The sequence below is a fragment of the Heptranchias perlo genome, chromosome 33 (genome assembly GCF_035084215.1).
Source record: "Heptranchias perlo isolate sHepPer1 chromosome 33, sHepPer1.hap1, whole genome shotgun sequence".
NCBI lineage: Eukaryota > Metazoa > Chordata > Chondrichthyes > Hexanchiformes > Hexanchidae > Heptranchias > Heptranchias perlo.
This window is the reverse complement of record NC_090357.1, coordinates 19,941,128-19,967,204: the sequence shown is the minus strand read 5'-3', so window position 1 is coordinate 19,967,204 and position 26,077 is coordinate 19,941,128. Positions and strand designations below refer to the sequence as shown.

The 26,077-nt window shown below is 41.2% G+C and overlaps 1 protein-coding gene across 5 annotated transcripts in view; it reads left to right on the top strand.

Moving 5' to 3' along the window:
* Positions 1-26,077, top strand: part of opcml (opioid binding protein/cell adhesion molecule-like) — an 859,132-nt gene that overhangs the window by 362,642 nt on the left and 470,413 nt on the right. For all 5 annotated transcript variants that reach the window (XM_067971042.1, XM_067971041.1, XM_067971039.1 and 2 more), the window contains one exon: positions 7,072-7,304. In XM_067971042.1, the coding sequence (XP_067827143.1) occupies positions 7,072-7,304 (233 nt within the window). The remainder of the gene's footprint in view (positions 1-7,071; positions 7,305-26,077) is intronic.

Here is a 26,077-nt window from a genome sequence, read left to right as displayed (position 1 = left end):
TTTTCCCTGGAGAGTAGGAGGTTAAGGGGTGATCTTATAGAAGTCTATAAAATAATGAGGGGCATAGATAAGGCCGATAGTCAAAATCTTTTCCCAAAGGTAGGGGAGTCTATAACGAGGGGGCACAGATTTAAGGTGAGAGAGGAGAGATACAAAAGGGTCCAGAGGGGCAATTTTTTCACTCAAAGGGTGGTGAGTGTCTGGAACGAGCTGCCAGAGGCAGTAGTAGAGGCGGGTACAATTTTGTCTTTTAAAAAGCATTTGGACAGTTACATGGGTAAGATGGGTATAGAGGGATATGGGCCAAGTGCAGGCAATTGGGACTAGCTTAGTGGTATAAACTGGGCGACATGGACATGTTGGGCCGAAGGGCCTGTTTCCATGTTGTAACTTCTATGATTCTATGATTCTATAATGTGCATGTGTGTAACCTTGAGGTGTTGTCCATGTCATCATAAGGAAATGTTACTGTGGGAAACTGCCATCAGTTGTTTCCCACATAGATGAAAGTGCCCTAAGTGCTCTACAGGATGACTGCAATGCCTTTAAATTTATAATAGTGAGTAAAGCCAGCTTGTACTTTAGGTGTGATGTGAACTGATGCAGTAGAAGATAGTTAATGGGAAAGACTGTCTAACTGTTTAAAGATAGTCACATTTTCTTGTCAAAATCTAAGTGATTATCAGATAAATATTCTAAGCATACTGCAGTTTGATGAGCTCACTGGATTTTATATATGTAAATCTGGGTTGTCTGGTAATGGCTTCATGCAATTCCGTATACCTTAAAATTTCTTCCAAAAATCCTAGGAGGGTCAGGCAGCCTAGTACTTAAGATATTTGACTAGCAGCCCAGAGGTTGAGAGTTTAAATCCCACTATGAAAGTTGTGGTAATTTGGTCATTTGTGGGAAGTGCTATTCCACATGTGATTCAAATCCCACAATATCTGGTTGACTCTTAATACCCTCAGGGCAAGTCAGGATTCATAATAAACACTGCCTTGTCAGTCTTGCTCATGTTCAAAGAACAAATTTGAAAAAATATCATTATCAAGATATTAAGATCTGGCTTGCAAGCTATACATCTCTGATAATTTGACAAATTTATTAGAGTTTTTTGAGGATGTAACTAGCATGGTAGATAAAGGAGAACCAGTGGATGTAGTATATTTGGATTTTCAAAAAGCATTCGACAAGGTGCCACATAAAAGGTTGTTACACAAACTAAGGCCTTGCCAATTCTTGCCTCTTGCGCATCCTTGATTTTAATTGCTCCATCATTGGCGGCCGTGCCTTCAGCTGCCTCGGCCCTGAACTCTGAAATTCCCTCCCTAAACCTTTCCGCCTCTCTACCTCTCTCTCCTCCTTTAAGACGCTCCTTAAAATCTACCTTTTTTGGTCATCTGTCCTAACACCTCCTTATGTGGCTCGATATGAAATTTTGTTTGATAATGCTCCTGTGAAGTGCCTTGTGACATTTTACTATGTTAAAGGCGCAATATAAATGCAAGTTGTTGTTGTAGTAAACAAGAATTTGATTAAAAAATGTTCCAAAAATACCACAGTTTCGAAACACTGGCTGAAAACTCAAAGGATTTTATTGGGTATGGAACAGCTGTGTTACAATTCTTAATTGGTTGAATTAGCATTAGCCGAAGAGATCTATTTTTTATTTCCAGAAGAATGAAATGTTTGAGAGGTTAAATGGTTTTTTTCCTTACGGAAGATGGATTTCATGTATTTAGCAGGAAGGGTGTCGCTTCTTTCCATCCAAGCACACCTTACCCACAACACATTGTGGTAGCATACTTGGAAGGAAAAAGAGGACTTGAGGGCCTGGCTGACTACATCAGCCACTGGTAGTTCAGCTCCATGATGCATTTACACTGTGGGTATGGTTGCAGCAGATGGTACATAAAGTTCCAACTGTTCTGCCTGCTGACCCATAGTCCATGTACTTGCTATACAGTCGATGTCAGGTGGGTGCACCTCTGTAAATGCCAGTGGGATGGTACCAACAGGTGTGCACAGTTTGCTTCTCATACAGCCTGACCTTCCTGTCAACCCTCCACTTGTCCTCCAAAAACAGAAGTTAATGGGGGGAATTCCCACTGGGAAACCCTTTGCCTCAAAATCATGGACATATAGCAAAAAAATGGCAATGCCAAAACACTTGGGACAAAGCATCATGACCAAATAACTAGAAAGAAAACACTGAGTGATGGCCTCAATTGTCACAGAGAAGTCTCAATCTGCACTTCTGTGAAGAACGCAACCTAGTAGTCTTGGATGCCCTCCTCATCCTTCTCAATCTGTCTGCAGTCTTTGACACAGTTGACCACACCATCCTCCTCCAACACCTCTCCTCCATCGTCCAGCTGGGTGGGACTGCGCTCGCCTGGTTTCATTCTTATCTATCCAGTTGTAGCTAGAGAAACACCTGCAATGGCTTCTCTTCCTGCTCCCGCACTGTTACCTCTGGAGTCCCCCAGGATCTATCCTTGGCCCCTTCCTATTTCTCATCCACATGCTGCCTCTCGGCGACATCATCCGAAAACACGACATCAGATTCCACATGTACGCTGACGATACCCAGTTCTACCTCACAACCACCTCCCTCAACCCCTTCACTGTCTCTCATTTGTCATACTGCTTGTCCAACACCAAATACTGGATAAGCAAAAATTTCCTCCAACTAAATAGTGGGACGATCGAAGCCATTGTCTTTGATCCCCGCCGCAAACTCCATTCCCCAGCCACTGACTTCATCCCTCTCCCCAGCCACTGACTTCATCCCTCTCCCCGGCCACTGTCTAAGGCTGAACCAGACTGTTCACAACCTTGGCATCCTATTTGACCCTGAGATGAGCTTCTGACCACATATCCGCTCCATCACCAAGACCGCCTACTTCCATCTCCGTAACATCACCCTTCTCAGCCCCTGCCTTAGCGCATCTGGTGCTGAAACCCTCATCCATGCCTTTGTTACCTCCAGACTGGACAATTCCAATGCTTTCCTGGCTGGCCTCCCATCTTCCACCCTCCATAAACTTGAGCTCATCCAAAACTCTGCTGCCCGTATCCTAACTCGCACCATGTCCTGTTCTCCCATTTCCCCTGTGCTCACTCACCATTCCCGGTCCGGGACTGCCTCGATTTTAAAATTCTCATCCTTGTTTTCAAATCCTTCCGTGGCCTCACCCCGCCCTATATCTGTAACCTCCTTCAGCCCTAAACCCTCCGAGATCTCTGCGCTCCTCCAATTCTTGCCTCTTGCGCATCTCCGATTTCAATTGCTCCACCATTGGCAGTATTGCCTTCAGCTGCCTAGGCCCTAAGCTGTGGAATTCCCTCCCTAAACCTCTCAGCCTTTCAACCTCTCTCTCCTCCTGAAGCCACTCCTTAAAACCCACCTCTTTGACCAAGCTTTTGGTCACCTGTTCTAATACCTCCTTATGTGGCTTGGTGTCAGATTTTGTGTGATAACGCTCCTGTGAAGTACCTTGGGACGTTTTACTATGTTAAAGGCGTTGTATAAATGCAAGTTGTTCTTGTTGTTGTTAATATGGTTGGTAAATGTCAGGGTAGTCACTGAGAACTTGCATGGAAATCTAAATCACGTTATCTGTGTCTAATTTTAATAAAATTAACAGCAAACTGGCAAGTGCTTCTGATGCCAGTAAAAAATCCAACCAGAAAATTGGATGAGGGACTAAATAGGTGGAAATCTGAATTTAAACTATCAGAAAACTTACTGATGCATATCATGTGACATATTCTGGATACCCGAGCCTGTTTGGTCAGGCATTTTTGTGTAAAATGTTAATACCATAATGATTGTTTGCTGGAGGATCTTGGAATGCTTTTAAGCAAAATGTGTTTAAAACCAGGAACTGTTGATTTTATTTTTCTGCAGTATGTACAACAACAGGCAGAGTTGTTGCAACTGAGAATTCCCTTGAAAAACAGGACAAAGCTCTGCTATTAAGCATAGATTGAATTTAAAAGGAGCTGATAAAAGTAGAGCAGTTTGTGATAAAAGATGAACAATGATGTGAAACCTGCTGCAACACTTGTCATTCCTGTCCTGACTAAGGCAGCAGGGTAACTATTACTTCAAAGGAGCCACACTTTGTCTTTGAGGGGCAATAAATTACCAAACTGATAGCAATTATGAATTAAAATGTTGACAAAATGTGTATCAGGTTATGGATAAGAAGTAGGAAACAGAGGTGTTTGTTCAAAAAGGAATTGGATATATTCTTGAAAAGGAAATATTTGTAGGGCTATGGGGAAAGAACAGGGGAGTGGAACTAATTGGACAGCTCCTTCAAAGAGACGGCACAGGTAAGATGGGCCGGATGGCCCCATTCTGTGCTGTATGATTTTGAGTGCTCTGCTAAATCATGCATGAAACAAAAGAAATCTGGTTAAAAGATATGCTACAAGAACAAAGCACTCTCTAAACAAATGGGTATTATGGTGACAATAACACAGTGACGTTAGCATGGGGTAGTCATGGACACTAGTGCAGATATTTTTAGCAAGAAACATATAAAGCAGCTTAAACAAGTGGATAATAATGTGGTAATGCCTGATGGCTTTAAAGATATAATTGAGAATGAAATTGTGTTTGTGGATGGTTGGCTATGGAAAATGAATTCCTTGGTGGTATTGAATTAGATAATTATTCAGCAAAAGCTATACTGACTGAAATTGTGAATTTGTTTAGGGACAGGGCTTAATGGAAGAATAGAACATTAAATTAGTTACAGTTTTTTTCCTGATGAAACACCACTGAATGCTGAGTGCACTTCTGAGTTGCGGAAAAATTGTGCAGTTAATTTTTATTGTAAAAAAACGTGAATCATTGTGAAAACAAAGTGGATGTCGCTTTAATTCTGTTCATTGCTCAAGTGGCTTTTTGTATTTTAGGTGTTCTAACAGAATACAGCCACAGACAACCAAATAGAGTACAGTTATACTGCAAGTTTCACCTTACGGAATGTTGGGGTCACAAAAAGACTTAGAGAAATGATACCATGTTGATAATAAGTGACAAATTTGCTGCATTCTGATACATACTTCAGCAACCCCTAGACCAATATGTGACTATTAACTTTTTATATTTAGATTATTTTTATATTGGTTCAAAGGGGTTTTTGCCCCTCCCGTTCCAGAAGTTTGGGTCTCAAGAGAGTATGTTGCAGTCTCACTGTACCCTGCTGCACTCATTAGGGCTAATAAACTTGGTGGCTGATGTTCAATCGTAGTAATAGGTCTTCTTTGCTTTACCGAATTGGGCAGGTTTACGTTGGGGTTGCCATAAGCTACCCAAGACCCGCACTTTGGTAAACACCCCAGTGACACTAATATAAATGCAGCTTAAGTGTTTAAACGTCTGATTGTCAGGGACAGCATTACAGGCAATGACACTGTTTGGAAGAGTGTTCCACAGGCCAGAGAAGCAACCTGTCTCGCTTCCCTGAATGTTGATGTGTATCTCTTGTGCTCTTGGCTTAATGATGGAAGTGTGGCTTAACTTCTAGCAGCTTTTGTAGTGTGGATTCAGTCATAATTCTTAGAGCATCGCCCATTCATCTTTAACACTGTAGAGGGTTGTCCCTGACATTCCTATCAAGTCAATTGACCTCTATGAATTTGGACAGTATTGAGTTCAGGAACAATGGTGGGTGCAATGCTACAAGAGTCAGTTATATTTAGGAAAGGGAATGAGGAAGATGTGGGAGACTTAATTAAACCTTGACAAATTTAACAACAAACTGTAGAGTTGCTCGAGCTCTGAAAGACCTGTGATTGTTGGGTGAGAAGGACATTGGCAAATTGAGATGACCTTGTGGCACAGCACATTAAAGCTTCAACATGCTTTGATATGATATGATACTGCAAATGGTCACGTCCAAGATCACTCCAACCATTGAAGTTAATGGAAATAGAAATCGGGAGAAATGTAAACCGGGCTGCCAACTCACTGTCACCCGTTTTACACTTTCGCACAAAGTCAAGATCTATTCCATTGAATTTAATTATGTGCTCAAATGCATGTCAATCAAAGTGAACTAACCAGAGCCATACCATGCCTACATAATGCCCACAAAAGTTTTGGCTGAAAATCGAGATGTCTAATAGCGAGAATGTTATTCAACACTAATGGGCTCAACGGCTCTTAATGACACCATAACATTAACCAGTTCATAAAAGAGTCTGCTCCGCTTTGCCAGTTTTTCGTGCTTCCATTTCTACCTGCCTCATCCTGCACCTTCTCAGCTTTACACACATTCTCTGTGTCTTGTAAATATCGTGAATTTCTTTCATTATGCCTCCTATTGTCTCATGGTAATATATTTCTACCATTTAATCATCTCCTATTTTCCACTTAAGCACTTTACGGGCCATTCTACTTCTTTTTGTGGGTGTGTTTGTGTTTTCTCCCCTACCCCCATCCCTTAGTTTTGTTCCATTTTAAATGCTGTTCATCTGTAGTATCCTGTTTGTTTCTTCAAAACGTTAATACTTTTGTCCATTCCTTGTCCGAGATGATCTGTTACACCGTTTCCACTCATGATTCTCCTCCCTTTTCTCTGATTGTATTAATACCCTTGTCCACCTCTTATTTTTCAGTTTTGAAGAAGGGTGTGCATCTGAAACATTAACTGGTCTATTCTTTCCACAGATGCTGCCTGACCAGAGTATTTTTAGCATTTTATGTTTATACAATAGTTCCTGTTTGCAGTCATCTTTCAAACCCATCACTTAATTCAGCATCAGTAATCCTCCACTGGTTGAAAATGATTTATAATTCATGTTCATACGCTTTCACCATGCCTAAAACATTTTTCTGATGGTTATAGGGATACAATGCAGAGTACCATTGGAGAAACCGATCAACTTGGCTAATGGCCTTGTATTGCTCCATAATAGGGTTCCTTATGCTGTCATTACAATCATTAGGGAGATGATAAAAGATGTTATAAATGATGTAGTTTTGTTTCTATTGTTCTAATGTCTTCATATTCTGACGTTTGCTTTTCTTTTCTGGTTTCACTTCAGGTGCACTATTGACAGTGGAGTGACACGAGTGGCATGGCTGAATCGCTCCAGCATACTCTACGCAGGGAAGGATAAGTGGTCACTAGACCCTCGGGTGGTTATTGTGACTCACAGCAAAACAGAATACAGCATTCAGATAGTCGGCGTGGACGTGTATGATGAAGGCCCTTACACATGCTCAGTTCAAACTCAGAACCATCCCAGGACATCTCGGGTTCACGTAATAGTACAAGGTATGGTCCATTATAGTTGTTCGTGACAGTTGTATTCAACTGAGTTGAAAGAAAAACAACGTACAGAAAACTTCAAGGAAAAGCAATAACAATTATCCCATTTAGAAGAGTTAAAAGGATCTTACAATTGCTTCAGTAATTCAGCACTTGAATCATTTTTCTTTTTTAAAAAAGATTAAAACAAACATAACATTGAATTGTAAACTAAAGTATATTGCAGCTGTCATTTCCTTGAAAATCAAAATTTTCTTGAAAAGTCTCTTCTACATTGAGCAATTAAATTCAACTAATTTTTAATTTTAATCAGTAAGAAGATTATTACCAGATTATTCAGAATCTTTATTTCAGAGGAATGCAACTTTAAAAGAATGTTTTTAAGTTATTAAGTAACATTGCAGTTTTGTATTATTCCAAGGAAGTCTCAAAAAATACTTGAGCCTAAACTTGATTGCAGATTTTAAGGTTTTTTATGAAAATTTGTACAGTCATGATTTCTTATTTTTGTAATGAGCAATATATTTCCTTGAGTCCGTCCAATGTATACAAATCAGTGGTGCTAATGGACTCTTCATGCCCTGATATTTCAGGCACCATGTCACTCCAAGATGTGGGATGATGTAGAAATGTTGAATACTGTGTCTTCATCTGCTGCAAAGTTGCATCAGTACTAAACATGCAGGTTGATCTGACCCAGAGCAGTGATTGGTGCATTCCACTAGAAATCGGAAAAGTCAGCCAGGATTCCTGTTCCTGACTGCTTCTCAGTGAATCCTGTTGGCCTGTGCTCATTTATCGATGTTGGTTGCAGACAGGATCGAGCTTGGCTTTGATATCCTCCACAGTTGAACAGCCAGCTGACTAACATTGCCTCGAATCAGACATTAAGACTGGTCACTTAGGTGAGGTTCTGTGGAGCTCTCTAAGCTTGTGGAAATGTAACCCTTTCAGAAGAGGAAAGAAGAATATATTTTTTAACTGTAATGGTCTCTCTCAAATTTTTCTTTACTTTTTACATGTATACATGTTTCCTCAGGATATGGTTTGATATAGAGTACCACTATGATATAGGTTTACCAACACTGGCAGGTGCAGCATTGGGGATCATATATAGTTAGACATTAGGGTGAGGGATGCTTAGTAACAAGGCTGGGGTAATTTCAAGTCACAGAACTAGGGGCTAGTGGGGGATGTGTGAGACGCTGTAAGGTTAAGCATGGTGCTGGGGCCTGTACCTTCAGCAGGCTGCCCTTGTGGTGGGTATCGGGGCAGTGATTTTTCATGGTCTGGGCCTGAATCCAGGCACGAGTTTCCAACCTGGGTCTCTCAGAGGGAGATGAGTGGAGGGAGGGGCCACCAGTTTCCTTTTTGAGCTTTGTAGTGCCTATTTTCTTCTTTTTTTTGAGGGGGGAGGTATTTTTCTTCAATGTATCCAGCTGATATTTTCCCTCGGTGTAAATTTTAGCAGATGGAAGAAGTTCTCTGCTGCATGCCTCAGGACGTCACCAGGGGTCCAGAATATTATGGTGAGAGTAGGATCTTGTGGGGTGGGGGGTGGGAAATCTGTAGATCAGGTGCGAGTAGATCCAAAATCTAGATAGACAAGTAGCTGACAGTTCAGCCTCGTTTTGATGAGATAGCGAGTGAACCAGTCTGAAAATCAGGATAGGAGACTATCCCTGTGACACGAATTACAATATTTAGGGCAGCAAGTACAAGAATAGTACTACTAAAGAGAGTAAATTTACAGGTTTACATAATCGTACAAATTTCAGCACAGCCATTCAGCCCATAGCATCTAGCTACTAACCAGAGCTTTAACTCTGATCCCACTTCTCTGCTCTTGCCTCATAATGATTAGATTTAGTCTCACAATTCTAATTTTGTGAACCTTTCCTGGCATATTGTTTTAAGAGGTGAAAGATGAGGCAAAAAAACCTGACCAATGGCAATTATTGGTACTGGATCTAACAGGCCTCTGATCTGAAATGTCCTGATTGGTCATGTTCTGATCTGTAATGTTAGCACAGAGGCCCCAATTCTCTGAGCCACTGCAAAGTAAGAAGCTTTAATTGCAATCCAGCTGTACTAACTGCAGTATCATCTGCTAATTTTACTAAAGACTTTCCTGGGAGCAAATTGGAACCCCATGCTAAAAATATTGTCTGGATTAGAATAGTATATTTCATGACTGGTTGTCCTTAGTTAAACACATCGGTCCAGAAAATCTGCAATCCTGCTCATACCCTGTTCGAGTTCCTGGGAGCAGGCAGCTTAAATAAGATGGACAGACACCGTGTCTATATTGACAAGGTTGGGGTGCCTGCAAGAAAGTGGGGGGGGGGGGAGGCTGCTGGTGTTGGGGGTGGAGGCAGCAAATTGCAGCTTTAGTCAGCCGCTGGGGCCCAGTGTTTGTAAATTTGGCCAAGGACCAGAATTGACCTATTTCTAAGGTTTAATTCCTTAGGACAACCAATCGCTTCACAACTCTGTTGCTAGAGGCATCGGGCGGGGGGGGAGTGGAGGAACTGGTGGGAATTCTGTCAGATTGCCTCATCCTGCCACCTTACTCCCTGTAAGGAATCAGCAGCACAGGCAAAATTGTGTAGTGACTCAGCACTAACAGGTTTTGTCCCCATTTCTGACCCCGCTAGCCCCTGGCCACCCAGATAACGCCTCCACTGTAGCATTAACTCCAAGTAAATCCTGGACTGTATTGGTTAAATAGAATGTGCAATACCTATGTTGTTAAAAATTTCGATATAAAATTTTGTTTGTGATTTGGATATAGAGAACAGACTATTGATAAAAGATTTCTGACATGCTCTTAAATTATTATATAGAACCTCTCAATAAATCTGTAGTAATGACTTTGCAGTTGTTAATCCTCCTGTATAAATATCATCATGTATCAAGGATGAAGGACAGTCAGTACCTGTACTGATGGCCACAATAGGTACATAAACAGCATTAACAAAAGCAAGACCTAAGACTGAAAACAGTATCTGTTATAAATATTAACCACTACCCAGAGGAACTACATGTTTGTAATCTAAAGGGTTTAACTGATGGCATTCAATTACTTAGGTTTTGCCCTTGTAATGTGGCATTATTTGAATCCCTCAATTAGATTGTAGTCCTGAGATTCTTGAAAGTTATTTGTTGTTCTCAGTTTAATATGTTCTGAACTTTTTTACGAAGATTTAGAGAGATCTATTTTTAACAAACTAGCTAAAATGGTTTGTATGACACAGATTGGTATAGATAGGAGTAAGTCATTTTAGGGGCAGATCAGCATTGGCCCTGGGTAGAAGAGGATAATAAAATATATATAATCCGCTTAGGCAATTCCTGTATGATTTGCTGAAGACTTCAGGATATGACATTGAGTATTATATAAAAGAAATGAGAAAACGGTATCTAATCTGGGTTTAATTTCAAAGCGCTGATGGCTATTGATTTAGATGAATCTTAAAATGAAACATCTGTAGCTTTACACGTTGGGTCATTCATAGCTAACTAGGTAGTAATTTCAGAGCTTGCTGTGTTCATAACAAGCTGAAGACATCACTCTACATCTCCACATTACTGAGGAAAATTGTACACAAGACGATTCCAGTCTTTGAAAATTGTCTCCAACTGTTCTGCTGCCTCACTTTGATCCATGGTGGTTTAGGACAACAAAGGTTGGACTTGATAATGCACATATACTGACAGAGGTACAGGATTTAGTAAAATTAGAAACTATTCCTGCACTAAATGTACTGCATTACATACATATCTTGCAACAAAACCTGGGCCTTACCTACTGCCCTCAAACGTAAGTGTTTCATGCTGACAATAAGCATTTTGGGGACCCAGAATGTCAGCATTTGCTCACGACAGTAGCACAAAGTAGCCCCTCACCTTCCAATTTGTTCCCACCCAAGTTGGGTTGCCATTGTTCTCTCTTTCCTCTCAGCGCTACTTTCAGCACTAATAGAAGGGATTGGGGCCTCTGAATTCCTGTCGGCAGGAATTCTCACAAGAACAAGGGTTCCCACCAACAGTATATAGAAGTCAAAATCCCTGCTGTTAGCACTGAGAGTTTTGTTAAGAGGAGAGAGAGAGAATCAGGCTGGTGTAACAGCTGCCGGACTCGGGTAGGAGTGGGACTCGGCGGATGATGGGGAATGAAAGGGGCAAATGGAAGGCAATTGAAGGGAGGAAATGGATAGCAATGAAGGGGAGAGGGAAGGATGGCACTGAGGAGACAGTGGAGGGAGAAATGGATGGCAATGAAGGAGAGAGATAAGGAAGCAGAAATTGGGAGTGGTACTATGGGGTGAAAGGAAAAAAAGTGGGTGCCGTGCTTTGTGGTGGCAAGGAAGGAGATTGTCAACATTAAATGTTAAGGAGTGGGAAGGGAGAGAGCCAGCATGAACTAAGGGAGGAGAAAAGAGTATCAGCTAGAATTGGGGAGTGGAAGAAGAGTACGAGCTTAACTGGGTTGGAGGAGGAGAATGGTCCCAGGTTTAATTGGGGTATGGAAGGGAGAAGATTGTCAGTATGAAATGGAAAGGTTTGAGTAGGAGAGAGTCTTTGTATGAATGAGTGGACAATTGGGTAGAGAACAGTGTTGCTGTGAGCTATTTCCAGGGGTGGGTGTGGAGTGCCATTGAGCTGAGGATGGGGAAGTAAGAAAGGGGAGTTGGATGTGGATGATGGGCTGTTGAAGTAACCTTCAGGGATGTGATGGTCTGGTTGGACTGTTGAAAAAGCCTGTGTCACTATGTTTTTCCCTTTTTTTAGATTAAAAATCTATCAATTGTGATGTGTAAAAATGCTTAAAATTAGGTGGAATGCATCATTTGGAATGGAAAAATTGAAAATTTTCCAGAGGAGAATAATTCTGGACTCACCCTAGAAATTCCACTTTTCAAATCTGTGCATTCCACATTTGGATTTTCTCTTCAAACTTTCAGGTACAATGATCCTTTTTCCTTCAATACAAATGAAGAAAAGTTGTGTATACTAGACCTTAGGTTACAAAACCTGTATAAATGCTTATTTTACTTGTCAGGGCTATTGTTCATTTTCAGATGTAGGGGTTGGGTCAGCTTTTTTGGAGTTTTTATTCAGCTTTTGCGATTATTCCAGGTGGGTATGTATGTGTCCCAGATAACACACATATTCTTGTGTCACTAACTTCCTGCATCAAATACTGGACCTACACGACTGCGAACTACCTGCTACACCAAATACCAGGCGTACTGTGTGCTCTACCTTCTGTGCTATAAACCAAACAACTGTGCCATAATTGCTATACCAGATGCCATTTCCCTCTCTCTGCCTGTGGGAATTTATATACAACCTTAATAAGGCCACAGTTGCAGTACTGTAAGCAGTTTTGCGTTCCACACTATAAGAAGGATATTGAGGCAATAGAGAAGGTACAGAGCAGGTTCACTGGTACGAGGAAATACAAATACAAAGAAAGACGAGCAAAATTGGAGCTATTTTCTTTAGGACAGAGGAGATTATAGGATGCTTTGCTAGAGGTAATTAAAATTATGAAGGAATGGAACAGAGAATAGAAAGACTTGCATTTATAAAGTGATCTCAGGTTGTCCTAAAGCCCTTTACAGCCAATGAAATACTTTTGAAGTGTAGTCACCGTTATACTGTAGAGAAACGTAGCAGCCAATTTGTACACAGCAAGGTCCCACATACAGCAATAAGAGTAATGATCAGATTGTGTGTTTTATCGATGTTGTTTGAGGGCTAACTACTGGCGAGGACATCAGGAGAACTTCCTGCTCTAATTCAAATAGTGCCATGCGATCTTTTATGTTCGTCTCGGTTTAATGTCTCATCTGAGAGAAAGCACCTCTGACTATGTAGCACTCCAGTGAAGTGTCACCTTGGATTATGTGCTCATATCTCTGAAGTGGGGCTTGAACCCATAACCTCTGACTCAGAGGCAAGAATGCTACCACTGAGCCAATGCTGATACATACAGTAGGCACAAACAGACTGCTTCCGGTAACTGACGGGTTTAGAATGAGGGTACAAAGATGTAAGATTGAATGTAAGAGATTTTGGATGGAGAGCAGGAGAAACTTTTTTTCATAGAGGGTTGTGAGGCTATGCAATGCATGATTGGAGTTAGTAATTGAAGCAGAGACAATGTCATCATTTAAGAATAGGTTAGATAGGTGGCTGAAAGAAAAGGGATATGGGGACAGAGCAGGCACATGGGATTAGGATTACTACTTGTGTAGAGGGCAAATACCAATGAACTGGTTGGGCCAATTGGCCGGTTTCATTGTTGTAATATTCGTGTGATGGAATACCCTCCACTTGCCTGAATAAGTGCAGCTCCAACAACACTCAAGAAGCTTGACATTATCCAAGACATAGCAGCCCGCTTGATTTGAACCCTATCCACCTTAAACATTCATTCCCTCCACCGACACACCTTGGCTGCAGTGTGTACCATCTACAAGATGCACTGCAGCAACTCGCCAAGGCTTCTTCGACAGCACTAAGGCAGCAGGCGCATGGGAACACCACCACCTGCATGTTCTCCTCCAAGTCATACACCTGACTTGGAAATATGTCGCCATTCCTTCATCGTCGCTGGGTCAAAATCCTGCAACTCCCTACCTAACAGCACTGTGGGAGTACCTTCACCACATGGACTACAGCGGTTCAAGAAGGCGGCTCACCACCACCTTCTCAAGGGCAATTAAAAATGGGCAGTAAATGCTGGCATTGCCAGTGATGCCCACATCCCACGAATTAATAAAAATATAATCCTGTCAATATGCCTTACATCAATTTGTCACCACTCCTGGATTGTCCGGCCAAAACTAAGCATTCACCATGCCTAAAGTATCTGGTATGAACAGAACATTTAGTAACTTAGACTCAGGTCCACAGATCTTGCATCTATTACAGTGAGTGGAAACATATGGGGTGATTTTCATTCTTTCTGCCTGGCGGAAACCGGGTGGATGGGCAGTTAAACACTGCTGAGTGACTTACCCACCAAAGTCCCACACTGATCCCGCCATCTTCTATTGTAACCCGAGGACACTTGTCTGAAGCCGCTGATTAAATGTGCAGATAGAGGTCCAAACGAGGCCCCCACTGCTATTTTAACTTTGGCCTTAGCAAGGAAGCCGCTGTGGTTGTCCCACCAGGTGTTGAGAGTAGGACTAGGATTTGGGACCAGAAGAGGCCCCAACATGTAAGTTTTTTACTTTCCTCGTAGGGTCAGGAGGAGCACGTCTGCCCTCTGGGCCCCACAAGGAAAGTTTAGGCCTCACCCTTCTGGGCTCCCCCCTTTCCCTCCCACAAAAGCTTCCTGAAACCCCCTCCCCTTGACTTACCTTGTTGCCGGTGACCGTTTCTTTGGTGCCGACCAGCAGCCTCCTGCCGCCCGAAATTCTACTTCCACCCACTGGTCAGCTGCCTGCCTGAAACAGGCAGAAACGGGCGGCTGGCCAGCGGCGTGCAAATGAGGCCTGGGAGTTACAATTGCCACGGTCTCACACTGTCAAGATTGGGAGTGGTGGTACTTGCCTTGTCCCCCCGCCTGCACGATTCCCACTCCCGGTTAAAATCGGGGCTACATGTTCAGTTTCTGGTCTCATGACTCCACTCTGAAGAGTTTTAAAAGTAAATGCTTCAAATAATGGAGAAAAGATGATATTTCCAGTCTGCAGTAAATCGGCACTCTTTCTCCTTCAATTGCTTAAAACATTGCTTTCAAATTTCACTGGAGTGCCTCACCATGTTAAAGGAATACTTCAGGGAAGGCACACAAAAACTGTTTTCTGTAAGCCTGATTGCAGTAACTCCCAGTTCCTCGGGTTTAAAAAAAAAGTAAAACCTACTTGTATTCTGTCTTTTACTTTGAAATCGCTAAATGGAAAATCTTATGTCAAGCATAACAAGACCGTCCATGGGGAGAGCAGAATAACCCCAAAATTAAATTTTCTACATTGCGTTTAGTGCACCTTCAACAATAAGTACTCCCATGCTGTTCTGTGCCATTTTGAGTGCTATGGTACTTTCAAAATTATTAAGGGATGAGTTGATGGCAACGAGTTTCCTAATAGACAGGATGGCATTTCTAATATTTAAAAAGTACAAACAGGAAAATGTGTAACAAACCTGGAATGATGGAGAAAGGCTCACAAAATGAGCATTCCCTCAAGGATATTCCTTTGAAGTTAAATTGTTCCCAAGAATTATGATTAACATTGGCACCCTTTTCTTTTTTTCCTGTTCAATTTGTTGAATACTTGTTTAAACAGCAAGTGCTGATGACATTGTCAAGTTAGTGGCTTAAACAAAGTAGTTAGCCTGAGAATGTGCAGGAGCCAATTTAACAAGATACTTAGTGATGAGATAACCTTAGGTTTATGAATGTAATTCTAACAATTTTAATTTAATTTCCTTCACAGTGCCAGACTCTCTTGATCTAAGATTCTGTTGATATCATTTCGAATTATGTTTTAAAAAAAACAAATGGATGGGGGAATGATGTTGATTATAGTTTTTTGCAACTATATGATTCTTAAAATGTTGACATCCTCTTCAACCTACGATTTCCACAAAAAAAAATGTATGATTATTTTCACCAAGTGTGAAGGGTTTTGCCATTCTTATTTTTCACTGGCATTGCTTTGTCTGACATAGAGAAATGCTGTATCTGCTTTTCGTCAGATCGTCATATTATATCAATGTGTACTTGTGAATTCAGAGACCAAACCAATTAAAATCTCTGTTGTAATGAATATGCAGAATTACAAATTTGGGACACGACAACTATAACAGTTTTAGTTAATATAAAGATGAAGCATTGAAATTGCACAGTGCCGGCCTGCCAGCGTGAACTAACGATTCCTGCGCTGGGAGGGGTAAGTCCGAGGCCCAATCTGAACTGTTCTCATTCATATTAGACCAGTGAGCTATGGATGCCTGCTGCGCGTCCCCATGTGGCTTGCCAGCAAAGTGGACATATTCAAGAGGCTTAATGCCTGTTTGAGGCGTAGGCCCGGGACGCCTAAAGAATGAGTCCTACGAATTTAGCAGTGGGACCAACACAGATTGGACACAATCCATCCCACTGTTAAATTGGTATGCTTTGAGCCCATTTTATGCCCAAAAAACAGGCACAACACATACCAATTTCTACTCCCAAATATCTACCTGTTTTGTGACAGAGCAAACTGCTAATGCTTCTGCTGCATTGAAGCTGATGCCCTTTCTCATTTTTGCTTCCTCTTTTTTTTAGCCAATGCCTTTCCCTAGTTTCTCCCAGCCTTCTGACCTTTTTCATTAGTCCCCAAAGTGCTGAAAGTGAGACCTCATTTGACAAGAGTAATTATAGAACTTAAAAGGAAAAATTAACATGTCTCTGTGAGAATTAATAGGTCACCCATTACTGCTGACTTATGCAGAAACCATTTGAGGTGAAGCCTGGTGCTAAGCCTGACCTTCCATAAGGTGTGACAGAATAGAATCCCATGCACCAACTCAAAGTGCTGAATAAGTTAGCTTTGTATTTGAAACTAAATTACTGGCAGGATAACTAGTTCCAGTGCATGATTCAGTGTTGACTAAGGAGATGATGCAATGTGGTAGGAGAGGTGAAGGTGGTGTCCCAGGTCGAAAGAGATTGTTGATGTCCTTGATCTGAATCACAGGAGGTATCTCTGGAGCAGTGTTTTTTCAGTATATTTCGTGGGAACAACAAATAAATTACCACAAATATGCAGGTTTAGCCATCTATTTCTTTCACTGTCCAAACCAAATTGAGGTAATAAACTTTGGATTAGTTTATGTTCTTTTTCATAACCAATATTTTATTTTTGTCGACATGTATTCAAAGAGAATATTTCACTGATTTACTTTTAAAAATGAAACCATTGCAAAACAATTAGATTTATCCTCAAATATTTTTGTTCATTTTCTGAATTGTTTTGAATTGGTGTTTCAGTGACACAAAAATAGTGTGGAATTTGATGACTAAAACTGAAATGTGAATTTCTGTCTCTAGTTCATACATTTTTAATATAGCTCAGTCTAAATAGAGACTGTCATTAAGTTACAAAATGGCAGATAGACACTCAGTCTACAGGAAAGGAGGTAGTTAAAAATAATTTCTAGGCAATAAGGCTTCAAATTACAATATGTAGCAATTTGCAGACTGGGGCATAAACAATCAATTCCAACCATTCATACTTCCTGACCCAAAATATAAAGACTGCTCACATTTCTTTACCTCAAATATAATAGTTATAACATGAAAGCAGCCCGAGTGTCAAAGTTATGAGGTAAGACTTGGAGGAACTTGATCTTTCAGCCTAGATAGGAGGTGTCAAGGACATGATTATACAGAGGGATATAAGATTGTTAAGGGAATGGCAAAAGTAAATACAGAATATTACTTAAAATTAAATTGCGAGAGAACAGCAAGGAAACATAGGTTCAAACTGGTGAAAGGTAAAACTTTTTAAATGCAATGAGGGTTTCTGCCTCTACCACTCTTTCAGGCAGTGAGTTCCAGATCCCCCCCCACCACCCTCGGGGTGAAAAAAAATTCTCCTCAACCACCCTCTAATCCTTCTACCAATTATCTTAAATCTATGCCCCCTGCTTATTGACCTTTATGCTAAGGGAAATAAGTCCTTCCTATCCACTCTATTTGGCCCCTCTTAACTTTATGTACCTCAAATAAATCTCCCCTCAGGCTTCTCTGTCCCAAAGAAAACAACCCTAGCCTATCCAATCTTTTCTCACAGCTAAAATTCTCCAGTCCTGGCAACATCCTCGTAAATCTCCACTAACTTCTCTAGTGCAATCACATCTTTCCTGTAATGTTGTGACCAGAACTGTATACAGCACTCTAGCTGTGGCGTAATTAATGTTTTATACAGTTGTAGCATAACTTCCCTGCTCTTATATTCTATGCCTCGGCTAATAAAAGAAAGTATCTCATCTGCCTTCTTAACCACCTTATCTACCTGTCCTGCTACCTTCAGGGATCTGTGGACATGCACTCCAAGGTCCCTCTGTTCCTCTACACTTCAGTATCCTACCATTTATTGTGTATCCTTTTGCCTTGTTTGCCCTTCCCATATGCATTACCTCACACTCCTTTGGATTGAATTCCATTTGCCGCTTTTCTGCCCACCTGACCAGCCCATTGATATCTTTCTGCAGTCTACAGCTTTCTTCCTCACTATCAACCAGATGGCCAACTTTAGTATCATCTGCAAACTTCTTAATCATGCCACCTACATTTAAGTCTAAGGGCCCGATATTAGGAGGGAGGCGGGTTGCCAGTGGGGGGTCGGCTGGGCGCGTGGGTAACGCGCCCAATGAAATCTGTGGGTTTGGCATGTGATTGTAAGTAAATTGAAGCCACTTAACGTGGCTTACGGGTTTCGTGCTGGATAGCAGCGCAGCAGGCGGACTGCGCACCTGCATCATAGGCTGTCAGCTGGAGGAGCCCTATTTAAAGGGGCAGTCCTCCACTGACTGATGCTGCAGAAAATAGGCAAAATTACAGCTTGGAGCAGCCCAGGGGGAAGGCTGCTCCCAGGTTTAATAATGCCTTTCTCCAGGTCTTACTGGATGGGGTGAGGAGGAGGGAGATCTTCCAACCAGCGGACGGGAGGAAGTGGCCTGCCTCTGCCACCACAAAGGCCTGGCTCGAGGTGGCGGAGGAGCTCACCAGCACCACCAACATATTACTGCACCTGCATACAGTGCAGGAGGCGCTTTGATGACCAAACCAGGTCAGCCGAGGTGAGCAGACTTACTCATTCCCCTACACTCCGTCTGCCACATCACCACCCCCACCCCACATCTCCTTCTGCACTGCCAACACTACTCTATCACATCATTCCTCACACCCACTCAAAGCTCATCCTCATCTTACTGCACTTACTCACCTCGCCAGTACTCATCCCACCACTACCACTCAACCCAATCCTCATACAATCTCATGGCTCTGTCTCATACTCACCCTCTCATGCATCTCTTTCATGGTCAGCCTCACCCCACCTGCCAATACCTGTGCTGCAGCCACAGGGCATGCATCACGTATGTGTAGTAGGAAGCATAAGGCTAACGTGTCGTGAGCATGAAGGGGATGCACATGGGTGTTTGAGGGTTTGTCATGGTTTTTACTTATATTTGATTTCTGATCAACTCACATTACATAATATGTTGTCACCGCTACTGCCACGTCTTGGCCATTCTCGACTGGCTTGTGCAATAATGCCTTTTCATGAGGTTCTCCATGAACACCCTTGATGCCACCCATTGGGTCACCTACAGTGGGTGTATGTGTAGTTGCACGACTACTTTGTGCAGGTGCCTGTTGCGCAGCACTGTGTTGTGTAGCTCCATGTGGCAGAGGTGGACGGCGTGCCTGGCGAGGCTGGTGATGTTGCTCATCCTCCAAAGGAGTGATGAATGCAGCAATGGACCCCACCCCCCCGCCCCATCCTGACGGTGTGAGTGTGAGGGGGTCCACAAAGTCGGTAAATGTGTTTGGACAGCAGAGTTTAGGGTATGATTTAATAATTTGGAGTGTGGAGACAACGGTATAGCAGGCAAAACTTTGTCTGAGGTGACAGAGTGCCCTGCTGCAATGAATGAGGGTTTACCCCGCACCTGTTAAATGGACCTTTGCAGCTGCAACTGGCTGCTGGCTGCAACACATCTGTTTAAACAGGGAGTGTTTCCCCCAGCATGAGAAACACGCTCTGGGTAGTCCAAAATCTGAGCCCTCCTAAAATCTCCAACTAATGAGGTCTGTAAACGACCTCAAGTACCCAGATAATGATCTTTAGTGGGATCCCGCCGGCTTTGATTGCTGGTGGGAGTCCCGCATGCGGGGGCTGTGCGCGCATCAATTCGCATCATTGGGGAACCCGGAAGTGGGCCGGTTGGAGCCGGGCTCCGGACCCACTCCAGCAATCCCCAATTTTAGGAGCCCCCCCCCCCCACCGCCTGAGTCCTGCAGAAACCCACTGGAAACAGCTTTCCAATTACAAAAACACCCATTGACTATTACCCTTTGCTTCCTGCCACTGAACCAATTCTGGATACAACTTGCCACTTTCCCTTGGATCCCATGGGCTTTTACTTTTTTGACCAGTCTGTCATGCGGGACCTTGTCGAAAGCTTTGCTAAAATCAATCGTGCTACCCTCATCGACCCTCCTAATCAAGTTAGTCAGACGTGACCTTCCCTTAACAAATCTACGCTGACTGTCCTTGATTAATCCATGCCTTTCTAAATGATGATTAATACTGTCCCTCAGAATTTTTTCCAATAATTTGCCCACCTGTGAGGTTAGGCTGACTGGCCTGCAATTACTCAGTCTATCCCTTTCTCTCTTTTTAAAGAATGGTACAGTGTTAGCAGTCCTCCAGCACCACATCTGTAGCCAGAAAGGATTGGAAGTTGATGGTCAGAGCCTCTGCTATTTCCTCCCTTGCTTCTCTGAACAGCCTGGGATACATTTCATCCAGGCCTGGTGATTTATCTACTTTCAAGGATAAACCCCTTAATATTTCCTCTCTCACTATGTTTATCCCATCCAATATTTCACACTCCTCCTTAACTACAATGTCTGCATCATTCCCCTCTTTTGTGAAGACAGTTGCAAAGTATTCATTAAAAACCATACCCACATCTTCCGCCTCCACACCCGATTTGGTCTCCAATAGGCCCTACTCTTTCCTTAGTTATCCTCTTGTTCTTTATGTATTTATAAAACATCTTTGGGGGATTTAAACACAAGGATGAGAATTTTAAAATTTGTGACATTGTGGGACCAGGAGCCGTTGCAGGTCAGCTGTGTATGGGAGAGCGTAGCTTGTTTGGGATGGGATACAGGCAGCAGAGTATTGGACAAGCTGAAATTTATGGAGGGTGGGAGGAGGATGGGAAGCTGGCCAGGAGTAATCGAGTCTGGAAGTGACAAAGGCTGGAATGAGAGTTTTAGCAACACAGAAGCAGTGTGAAATTGACTTCCAGATCGAATCGTGGAGGTGAAAATCCTGGAATCCTTTTTAAAAAAATAATTGGATGCAGTGGGCAGGAGGAACTTTACAATATCTGTTGATGGACAGATTAAGATGGGCCAAATGATCTTCCTCATCCGTAATTATCTTGTGATGAGCAATATAATTCAGGAGCTGCAGTTAGTATTTGGAACTAGTTCTGAACTGGTTGTGCAATGTAAATTAACCATGATACACCTTTTGTTCTTAATTCTCTCTGCGAATTCAGCTCCCGAATGTGAACTGTCTTATTAACCAGTTCTCCATACTACCGTTGGCACTTATTTTTTTTAAAAATATAAATAATATACATCTATTTCCACACACAAATCAACAGCAAATCATAAGGATGTTGAAGTTAATCGTTATTTAAAACTGATTTTTAAAAGGGTCTCCTATTTGCAAGATTCCCTCTTCAAAAGGGCACATTAGTATTGGGGTAATTATAATAAACATGCACTTTTCGTAAGAAATACATTCATTGTACTTACCCTTTATTGAAGTTCCCCTTCAAGCATTGATTTCATTTCCATAGACATGAATGAGGCAATAAATGGCTCCTGTGCTGATTAAACCCTGAAGCCGCAGGACAAGGCATTTAATTAAAATGCAGCAGCTGTTTATTGTCAAAAGCGGTTTAGACAAACAGTGGCTATTGCTATTATATGATGTTTTATGCACTAAAGATTTAATTTTGCAATGTTTGAAAGATAGGTGAGTTTTTGTTCTTGAGGTTATTGTTAGTGACTGCAGCAGCAGAATGGGCACAGTTAACATTTTGTGTTTGATAATCAATATATATCAGTGAACAACCAGTCACAATGTCCAGTTTCTGCATTGTGGTTGGTCCATCATTGCACCCTAAAATGTAAACAATTTTACAACACCAAGTTATAGTCCAGCAATTTTATTTTAAATTCACAAGCTTTCGGAGACTTCCTCCTTCCTCAGGTAAATGTTCAGGAGCTCATGAACATTTACCTGAGGAAGGAGGAAGTCTCCGAAAGCTTGTGAATTTAAAATAAAATTGCTGGACTATAACTTGGTGTTGTAAAATTGTTTACAATTGTCAACCCCAGTCCATCACCGGCATCTCCACATCATGACTACCATCGACCCCCTAAAATGTAATCATGAATAATTGGGAAAGATAAGATAACCAAACACATAAGAAAACAAATTGCTTTCTGTCATACCAAAAAGTAAAAAAATGAACAAAGCATTGTAATTTATTTATTGCTGAAGAATCTTCTCCTTTAACAATGAACTTTAAGTTGGTTTCACTTTTAGATCTTATTGGTTAAATTTTGAACCTCGCACTGAGTTTAAATGTTAGGAAAAACCTATACAGCTAAGGAATATAAAGGGATCCTGTATCTTAGGCTAACAAGTGTCTTCAACAAAAAACAATACATGTTTCATCCCTCTGCTTAGAAGGCTTAAGTGTTCATGAAGAATATTTCTGACAATAATGGACATATTTAGTCAGATACACAAAATATATAGCAATGTGAATGTTTCTACGGGAATCAACATGCAATAATATACAAACATGCAAAAAGTGACGGACAGGAAAAGGTCCATCCAGCCTGTCCCACACAATTGTGATATCTTATGCATCACAATATATACACTCCCCACTCCACCTCTCACACATATATTATGGTTCCTAATTTGATCTAAATCAATATGTCCAGCTATTTTAATACTAACAATTTTATTTTTAACTACTTTATTTTTAAATTCTGCTAGTTGAGTATCATCTTCAAGAGTGAAGACTGATGCAAAGTACACATTTATTATCTCCGCCATACCATGAGAGTCCTTTTTAACCTGACTATCTTTCAATGGCCCAATACAGTCTTTGACAGTCCTCTGACTCTGCACATAACTGATAAAGCTTTTCCCATTACTACCACAGTTGCCCACAATCCTCTTTTCCATTAACCTCTTAGCTGATATAATAGTGGCCGTAGTTTTCTTTATTTTGTTGTGTATTATGTGTCTTTATTGCCAAGACCTTGCTCAGTAAATTGTTACTCAGTTCTAGGTTTAAGAGCCAACTCTTCTTCATCCTGTTGCATTTCCTTTATTAGAATTTCATACCATTTTAGCAGCTTTTGCAAACATATTATAACATAAGAAAACACAGCTTGTGTGTAATTGACTCTATCATAGACTGTACTCCACCCATCAGAGGCAACATTCTGCAAAAATAATCTTTAATTCCCAAAGGTAATCAAGTAAAAGTCCAGAATATTAATTTATTCCCACAATTCAATCCATAGCTGCTGTCCATCACAGATAACATCTCTCTCCCCACCTACCTCCCCTCAAGAAAAAGGTGTCAAGGGGACTATCCAGAAGTCTAATTCATCTTCTCTGAGGAGGAACACGAGGAACAGGTAGATGGTGAAGAGGGGATGATATGAGGCTCGGGAACAAAAAGCTGAGATATGTTCCAAGGTTGTGTTTTTTTATCTTTTAAGGATCACAGTGATTACTTTGTCACACAGTTGGGAATCACAGTTTCTAGGAATAAAATGATTGAGATTGATCTACCCAGACAAAATACCACATTTGCTGCCAATTCTTTCCTCATATGTGGTGTCCATTGGTGCCTTCAACAGTCAGAAGGAACTGAAAGGGTGTTTAAAAATAAGGCTAAATGTAGAGTTGAATGGAACAAAAGTTAAGCACAGGTAAAAATGTGAAAGCAACAGAGTTTCTAAAATGGTCTTTCCTTGTACTGTTCGTAGGATATGCCTGTTTGTACATGGAGATTCCACTGTGTTTAAAGAATTGGGGAGCCTACTCTTTGTATTGAGCAGTCAAATATTTCAAACGCTTCCAACACTTCCAACAATTTGGGTATTACTACTACAATGATATTACTTCAGTTGCAATGTTAAGACTGCAGTAATTTCTGTCATCCCCATGACTGAACTGCTTGCTGTTGTGTTCAATTTACAAAGTTACAAAAATTGAAGCCTATGACTGCTTTGTAAATTGTACAGCCCTGGAGTCACTAAATGCAAATTATGTTTTTTTTAAATGGTAATCTCGTTACAGCCAAAAGGTTTTCCAAAAAATATCTATACCATTTGAGTCATTTTTGTTAAAATGGTTAGTCCTTTCTAATGATCACTTATCAGTTCTCAGGAACTGAGATCTACACAAACATGCCCCTTGCACAGACAACAAGGGTATATGCGGTTTCAGTCAGCATTGTTAGTGAAACTCTGAGATGCGTTTCCCAGGTAACAAAATGTATCGTTTTAAAAAAGAGAATAAACTAGAATCAATGTCCTGTGGTGTTGCACATGTGGAGTCAAGACCAAGTGTGCTCTTTAGATGATGTGGGTTTATAGGGGATAATTGGACCGGGGCATGCAGATGGAAGTATTTTCAAGTCATATATTGTGTTCTTATTTTTATATCTCCATAATAAAATTCCTATGTAAACTTGTCATGCTATAATTATGCACCCCCACCAATGGTGGCACTGCATGCCTTCACTGGTTGGATAATGCAATTAGAAAAAAGAAAGACTTGCACTTATATAGCACCTTTCACAACCTCAGGACGTCCCAAAATGATTATTAGCCTCATTAGTCATGGGAGGGGGGTGCTACATCTGCCTTGTTTATGTAGTGTTAACCACTCTGACTAATGCGACAAATGCAATTTTCAAATTTATGAATCAATCTTTATTAATGTTGTTATAATGTTCACCTGAGGAAGGAGGTAGCCTCCGAAAGCTTGTGAATTTAAAATAAAATTGCTGGACTATAACTTGGTGTTGTAAAATTGTTTACAAATGTTGTTATAAAGAGTTAATATTGTGAGAAGGACTAGGCTTTAACAGAGATCTGCCAGTCAGTAGATGCCCTAATGATAGCCTTAATACGTATTCAAATGAATTAGTGAATTGATTAGCCAAACATTTTCTCTTATTTTTGAAGTTCAAATTAATAATAATATGTTACCACATGTGGTAGAAGTCCCAAACAAACTAGGGGTCTTGGCTTACATCTCTAACTTGTCCAAAGGTCCAAAATAATACAGAAACATAAATGAATGCAAACAGGAACTTAATACTGATACTTTCATATAACTACACAGAACATATTCAGAATTATTACCAATCGCACAAAGTAAAACCACTTCAAAAACTAAATTAATGTAAGTACAGATCCATGATTAGCCACGAGGTGCAGTTTGAATGTGGTCAGACATATTATTATTTGGTTATTTCCCCCTCTACCTCTCAATAAGATAAAACATCTTGCTTCTACAGGGTGCTCCATCTAATATCCTGGAAGAGAACTGACAGTGATGGCAAGGGAGTTTGATTAACAGAGAACACTGGGATGGAACTGACAATGCTCTGATGGGGAACTACTTTAGTTATCAGACCAACCTCCTCTAATTCTACACATTCCATAAACACCTCCACATACAGAAGTGTGCAACATTGCCAGAAAAAGGAAGGCCTCAGCTTTGCAGGAGGGTGGTAATATTAAAACATTTTAGATTAATAAAGCACTTGGGAATTATCCTTTAAATGAATTCAGTTAAAAATGATGGAATTGGCGCTCAAGAACATTAATGAGGCACCTATGTTCGCTCCTGAACAGCGGAACCTGACAGTTGATGAGGTTGCTATCACATGATTAGAAATTATGTACCAAACTG